Genomic DNA, 8,015 nt, shown 5'->3' with positions numbered 1-8,015 from the left:
TACATTAACAAATTTTGTTTGAACTTTTTGACAATCCTCTCATGAAGTTTGGTATAATGTAATGAGCAGCAACCTATTGTTGCCTGCTTACAACATGAGGCTTAAAAAAGTGTGATATGAATTTTCTATGAACTTTTCAGTTTTATTTTGCCCGTCAGCTGGAGCTGGAGCTGGTACTGGAGTCAATATAAAAAGTGTTTATATTAACAATACACCATTTTTTTAGTAAAAACATGTTGTGCTGTAGCCAGTTAAATTGACTGTCTACGATTGTAGGGAACTGCAGTTCTCTGATTTGTTTACATTCAGAAGCGGTGCATCTTTTAAAGTGGATCTTTTTTGAATGACCACATTTTATTTTATAGTCTGTATTTACTTTCATGCACTTTTTTAGCAGTCTCCTGAATTTAGAGTGGGTTCCTACCTAACTATTCTGAAACAGCAAAATATTACCCACCTATGAAGTGGAAATAAAATAACATTCTCATCATTCTAAATGATTTTCACCATTTGAAGGGCCCTTTGCCATTTCTATGCCATGAGCAGAGAGAGGGGAAGCCTAGCATGTCTGACCGAGCCACTTTGTTTTTTCATTTATTTCATACTGACAGGATTCCAGTGCGCAAACAGACTGGAGGGCCACAAAAATTGAGGAAACATTTTCTGAATTAAAAAAAAAGCATTTATTACAATGAATGTCACCTTTAAATGAAGTTTCAAGAGAATTAACTAATCAAATATTGATTTTATTGCATTTTAAACTTTTTGGAAATGGAGTTTGTGTATAGCACCAAAGAGGGTTTTACTATTGTTATAATGTCCAGCTTATAACAACAGAACACATTTTGGTGTAATATAGAACCATAATTAAAACGGCTCTGCATAGAACTATACAGCACATTTTGCCTCAATCTGAAAAACCACTTCACCATGCAAATAATTATTAAGAGGGCAAATTATAACCCTTTTCATACAAGTTAACATGGTTCTCTTTAATTAAACATATGTGAAATGTTGTTCTCAAAATACCACAAGGACCAAACATAACAGCAGGTTACAGCACCTGTTTCTTTAAATGAGAATGGGCTACAGCCCAGTTCAGCACAAGTCCAGGAGCAAGGAGAAGCTGTTTATCTGTCCTTTTTTGCTTGGTTCCCTTTGTTCTCTGCTCTCCTTTTTGCCACACTTATTCAGCTGTGATTCTTGTAGTTCTTTGCTCTTGTCTATTTGTATGACCTCATCTTTGTGCTCTCCCATAAATGCAGATCCAAATGCTGTGACAATGAGGCAGGGTAATTCTAAAGTGCCTGCACTCTATGTAAGATGCAGCACACAAATAGGACAGGCCATTTAGCCCTGTGCTTTCTGACTTAGGCAGACTACAAAAATTGCCTGAGTGGATTGGTTTCACAGTGTGTGGCTTGGTAGGTTCCAGATCCCCCAGTTAAGTATTTAACGCAATTATGTCCTTGCATCAAAGCTTGAATCTGAATAGTAAAGGAAATAACTGCAGGATCACTGCTGTTAAACAAGTTTTCGTTTTTGTTTAGGCAAAAGCAAGGCTAAAGTATGAAATGATGATGAAGGACATTCGTAACAGAAGGTGGACGTCTTCTGTTTATTTGATGCACAAAGTCCAGAAGTAGATGAGTCTGCTGATTAAATTCAAAACCAATCTAAGAATAAATACTAAGCAGTGCAAATAATGAAACTTTAACACATCTCCATGGATACAGCAGAAGATAAAAAGACTAACATATACCTTTCAAATGTGTTCATAAATCAAGTTTTAAGAAGAAAAATACAAAACCTTCAAAAAAAAAAAAAAAAAAAAAAAAGTCTATTAGGCTGTATCTTTATAAACCAACAGAAAGCATGACTTGAAATGTCAGTGCATCACTGCAGCTTGTGGCAGTAATCAACTCTGTTTAACATCAGCTCTATGCAAATTTAATTAGCATACATACATCCACCTATATGAAGAAACACTTCACACATTTAGAAGAGCAGCAAAAATGTGTGAACTGGTTAAAAAGGGAATTACACAGAGTTTTTTAAAGTCTGCATAATTAAATGTATAAGATGTAAATAAAGCCTTTTGTTTGATATAAAACAATTTCTATGGAAACTTATACTGAGAATTACTTACAATGACGGTGACAGGAACCAGATGTCTAAAGTTTTAAATGTTTCTAAAACGGTACCTCACATGAAGGTTATAACATGACATGGTTATGGATCTACTGCCTAATGTCTGAGACATTGAAATCTAGTAGTTCTGAAGCATTTATGGTTCAAATTAAGTACTATTTTACCATTATCGTATTATATATAAAACCCCAGAAGAAAACTGCATGTACGTGGGTCAGTTTTTTTTGTTTGTTTGTGTTTTTTGTAAAAAGTGGTTGTTTTATTGTGAAGTGACATTGAACCTTGATTCCCATCATTACCAATGTGTAAAAAATAGTAGTGGTTTTAATGAAGCATTTCACATCAAACCATTCAATATGACTTTGTTTATACAACAAAATAAATCAGACATTTTGATAATGTCTTTTAACACTTTGTTGCATCCGGCCATAGTGGTACTGGATGGACAATTAAACAGAGAACACCATATCCATATTTAATGTAGCATCGTGTTTAAAAATGCAATGAATCACAAGAACAAATAAGCCCTTGATGTAAGGACAACTGTGACATTTCTGCAAATTTGTGTCACTTGGATTACCTGCAGTAAACATGATAAGACATTTTTTGGACTGTAAATGGAGAAACGTGGCAAAACAGAATGTCATACCAGCTGTTTAGAACAGCAGCCAAGGGTACCAGAGGACTCCAAAACAAAGACACAAATCTGCCACAGTGGAATTATTGGCTATAAAGTGGTTCTGAATGCCATTCAAGTTGAAAGTGTCAGTAACATGTTTTTAACTTTTTAACACCAAAATACTAGGACTGGACTGATATGAATATTTTGTGGCTGATACCAATACTGATTTTATTGGACTTTAACATATGATAACCGAATCTGCCAATACAATTTCACAAATCACACTCAAATTTGACACTTCAATAGTAGTACCTTTCTCTAGTTGGGTCATTTTGGGTTTTGTCTTTTCACCAACATTTAATATAATGGATTTATCCATGCAGTTTAACAGAAAAAAGGCACTAATTATATATTCACTTTTGGCAATTTTATCAGCTGATATTCATATTTCATACCTATACTGAGAACTTATTAAACGCTTCTTTTATGGTTGTGTGTGTGTGTGTGTTTATAAGTTCAATAAGTTTTCAGTAGAGGTATGAAATAAAACACATGAAATGTATTTATTATCGCCCTTAATTTCCATACATCTGTTAGATCTAGGAATTACATTTTTAATTCACTGAAGAAAAAAAAAAAGCTCATTTAACACTATCATCAGAAAATCACTTTACATCAAGATCTTCCTTCAAATTTATGAACAGGTGAAAAATCACTCAAGGTTGTGTCCAGGCTGCAGTGTGGGAGACTAATTTCTTGAAATCCACAGTCACACAGTGCGATGCTAACTCTTCGTGAACATACTTTTTACTCATAGTTTAGTTTTGGAAGTGATGGCAACAATACTAATGATCAAAACAAGCTGGTGTTTTCTTTATATTGCCCAAGTATTTCAATATTCTCAAAGGATATGTATCTTAAAAAGAAAAAAAAATAAACAAAAATAAAAAACACATTATAGCAGTAATCAACTAACATTTCCGTTCTGTGGCAACAACAGAGGGTGCTACACTACCTCCACAGAAACGGCTAAATGTAAAAGCACAAAAAAAAACAAAAAAAAAAAACACGGACAGATTTTATCTTGCAAAATGTCCTGGACAACCTCTGCCAATTGTTCATAATACAATAGTATTACAACATGACAGACGACACACACGGAATACACCAAGCCTGGTGAAACTGTCAGAAACGAGTTTCAATCAAGTTTTACAAATTATCTAACCAACAGAGATAAACAAACATCCTGACAGTGCAAACATTATATTTAGGCAAGTGAAAATATCTTAAATTTAGGTAATAGACATATTTCTCATGAGATTAAAGACCAAATATTGTAACATTGTATATAAAATTGTTAGACTCTTAATTAGAATTTATTTCCAGACATCTTTATGTAATTAGGCTACATTTCTCTGACATGATTCTGCTCACTGACTCACTCCAGTGACACTATGTATATTTATTTCAAGACATAATGCAAAATATATTGATGATTAAACTCTTGATACATTTTTATTTGAAATAAATAAAGTTGAATCTCAAAATGAGAAGATAATTTCACTTGTCCAGAAATAATTTCTTGGTAACACAATGATTCAGATTCACTTGTACATTACACTGCATTACACAACAAATAATGCCTTTTTCGCCATCAGTTGTATATGAGCGGTTCTCAGCGGATCACCCAGCTGAGTTAGCCTTCTCAATAGATCAGAATTACAGAGGAACCTTCATATTGGTTCAGACAGACACTGGAGAGAATGGTTTTTGTGATTTAACAACCTGAAGTACCAGCATACAAATCAACTCATCACGCTCCACGCCTACAACCGTTGAGTAGTTTGTTTCTCTTAATATTTTATAAAAATGTAATTAAAAAAAAACAAAAAACAAAAAGGATCTACTTATCACACCCTTAAGGGCAAAAGGAATGGGGAGCTTCACACAGAATCGCTCAATCCATGTTAAACAGCGGCACTTCACGGACATGGTGGCAGCTGGAGGGTCCTTTTCAGAGACAAGCTACACACTGAAGTATGTTATCAACAGGAATAAAACAAGATTTTTGCAAATCAAGGGCATGACATTTTGCATAGCTACAGCAGCTATCGAGCATTCATTACCAATGCATGACATCAACAGATATAAGGCTTCATGGACAGATTACTTACGATGCAAAAGGGGCTAAGACACTGAGAAGGATTAGAAGAAGTCATACACTCTGCACGCGCACACACACGAGACGATAAACATAATATTTGTGCAAATGATTTTAGAGTTTGGAGTTACACAACACAAGGCTAAATTCATTCCTGGATGCAGAAACAAACTTCTGGAAGGTTTGAGAGTGTGTCCTAGTCAGGATAGGTTGGTTTGTTTCTGCTTTTCCAAATCCATCTGAAAGAAATTCACTCATATGCTAAACTGCCATTGCACAAGCTATTTTCCACTGCACTATGAAACTAGCACATCACCTTAGATTTGCAGCCAACTTACTATTTGTCCTTTTGACATGATTGATTTGCCTTGAAGTACATTCAGTAACAGGTGAACTGCCGGAGAGGCGTAGGAGTTTGGAGAGCAGGTTAAATTTGGATGACACTGGTAAGTCAGAGCGGAAACTCAGAGGCAGTTTCATTTCCTGCTTGAACTTTGGGTGAAGCTCTTTCAGCACAGTTGTCGATCTGATAGGCTAAATATTTTGGTTTCTCTTGAGTCACTGTCCCTTTTGTTGCGTTCCATCAGGAAAAGCTCTTTAGTGAGTACAAAAAAAGAAAGCGCATCTGTCTGTCGTTCCCAAAAACGTACTCTGACATGTAGGCAACACTCCTCAATACGAATACTGCTGTGAGTCACGCTGCTCTTTGGAAAGAAAATACATTCGTATCTTTTTCAAGTATTTTCAACACAAGCTGACACTGTAACTAAACTGCTCTTTTACGCAGAGGCCACCAACCTACATTAAACCTGGCGTGAAGAAAGCAAAGCAGACTGGAGCAAATGCGACCAAAGCAGGTCTTGTTTTTTTTCCACTCATTTCCTTGAAGGCGTTTTAATGGGCATGGGAGGACACGTAAGGTCATGCTGTTTGACAACATCTAAAATCAAATTAGGTTACAGTGGGTCTCCAGAATTGACCTTAGCCAGATCAGGTCCACAGTGTCATTTTGATTGCATTTTAAGCCCTATTATAGAGTGAATCAGAGAGATGAATGGATGGAGACTGCACTGCTCACCACAGTCACCCCAAGCTCTTCAGTTTTGCTCCATCCATGGATTTGACACTAAGTACAAGTTCCTCAATACCACTCTGACAATTCAGGGCTTCTTGCTGGCTGCTTTGGCTTTACTGTTGCTGTTGTTGCTGGACTTTAGTTGGGTCATCTCCACGTCTGCAGCAGTGTCCTGCGGGAGAGTGCTGCGCATGCGCTCAATGGTCTTCTGGTAGGAAGATTTCTCCTGCTCCAGAGCACGGATCAGGTGTTTCATCTGACACTCACGAGCCAGAAAGCTCTCTACACTGTTCTCCAAACTCTGGATCTTCACCCTCGCCGCCTGCCAAACATATAATCAGCATTAAAAACCCTAAGCATGGTACAAGAACAAACAACATTTTTGTACAGAATGTAAATGTTAAGTTTTCTTTTCAAACTTCAGGAGGTTTAAGCTTTATTTTATATATTTAACAAACTAGATATAACAATTAACAATGCAGGTTGATAATTAACATTGCAACTTCACTGGAGACTGAGCCATTACTGTAACAAGCAGCCATATAATGGCACTAGATAGAAAGGCAGAAAGGAGCAAGTGAACCATCGACGAGTTGGGCTTCTAGCTCTGGCCTCTCCTGGCTAGAGCTGAGAGAAACTCCTACCCTTCCTACCCCTTAAGAGGAGGGTACCTAACCTTGCCACACATTAGGCTACACAAACAAAACACCCCCGAAACAACATTTAATCCAAAAATATGCCTTCTAAATGAAAGGGACAATGGCCACTGAGCATGCTGAGAGCTCCCCTGTGAGCGTGCCACAATATGCTCAGTGCTCATGCTGTGTTATTGAGGATGCCTTTAAGTAAAGGGTAAACATTAGTTTAATAAACCATAATAGCTATAAGAATTCACATGTAAGCCAAAACACATGCACATAATATGTTATTTGTTTAAAAAATTGACTTTAACTTCTCTATTACTTTGATATGATGGGTTACAACTGAAGGAGGAGCATGGAAGTCAGGAGTAAGAATTAAAAATAATATCAGTTGAGAATGAATCATTTTCGATTCCTGTTTCTGTGATTAGCCAGATATATTTTTCAGATACAAAACTAAGCTTTACATAGTTGTGTTCCATACTACAATTATATTCTGTGCAAATGTAGCACACATTCTCATGCTATTTAAGCATCACCTTATGATGCACAGGTTCATCTGTGGTCACTTCCAGGCACTAGAGACGTTAGCAACCACAGGGTGGAGAGAATGAGACATTAAGATGAATGTTGTCTGGCTTGAGACTGATTCTTTTATTAAGATCATCTGTCAGGGAGAAAATTGAAGCCCCACACTGTTCCGTGACACTTTGCCATTCTGCTCTAAATTCACATCCAGAGCACCATTTCTTGTCTTCAGTTCTTCACAACTAACAATGTAGCAAAACCCGACTCAAGTAGCTGCACATAAATTTAGGAAGTCTCAAGCTGCCTCTTAAAACCTGGCCAAAAGAATGGAACAAAAATAGACTGCCATATCTGCGAGTGAATATATCTGCAAGGGTTCCCAAAAGTCTGGCTCAAGAGAAGAATCTCTGGCAGAACATGCTTTGGCAATGATATTTGAATTGTGTTCCTTTGTTTTCAAGAAGTCGTCTAGAAGCTGTGTAATGCTGCCACCTACTGGAACAATGGATCACAGCTCAATGAATAACACAGTGAAAGGGAGCTAACAAAGTATGCATCGCCACAGATGGACTATTTTCTGTAAATGTAAAATGACATAGTACAACTATATAGTACAAAAGTGCAGAAACAAAAAGTTGGTTTTAATAATATGGGCCTATTTAATATTGCCGTAATAAAATTATTAAAAGCAGTTGTTTGTCAACACAGATATCAAATGTATGAAATTAATTTTTAGTGTATCTAGTAAAGACAAACTCAATCAATCAATCAATAGTTGTTGAGAAGCCACAACGTTACAACCACAATGTTGCAATTACTAGCCGGAAGCTTGGTATT

The 8,015-nt window shown here is 36.5% G+C and overlaps 1 protein-coding gene across 5 annotated transcripts in view; it reads right to left on the bottom strand.

Annotated features, from left to right (window-relative positions):
- Nucleotides 1-725: 725 nt before the first annotated feature.
- tbc1d4 (TBC1 domain family, member 4) overlaps nucleotides 726-8,015 on the bottom strand; it is a 46,201-nt gene continuing 38,911 nt past the window's right edge. For 4 of the 5 annotated variants that reach the window (XM_066685848.1, XM_066685850.1, XM_066685849.1 and 1 more), the window contains one exon: nucleotides 726-6,331. In XM_066685848.1, coding sequence (XP_066541945.1) covers nucleotides 6,095-6,331 — 237 coding nt within the window. In that variant the 3' untranslated portion in view covers nucleotides 726-6,094. The remainder of the gene's footprint in view (nucleotides 6,332-8,015) is intronic. The other variant, XM_066685851.1, reaches the window with a different exon arrangement.

This window comes from Hoplias malabaricus, chromosome 12, assembly GCF_029633855.1.
Source record: "Hoplias malabaricus isolate fHopMal1 chromosome 12, fHopMal1.hap1, whole genome shotgun sequence".
In the NCBI taxonomy this organism is placed as follows: Eukaryota; Metazoa; Chordata; class Actinopteri; order Characiformes; family Erythrinidae; genus Hoplias; species Hoplias malabaricus.
The sequence above is the reverse complement of the archived record's forward strand: the minus strand, read 5'-3'. Positions and strand labels throughout refer to the sequence as shown.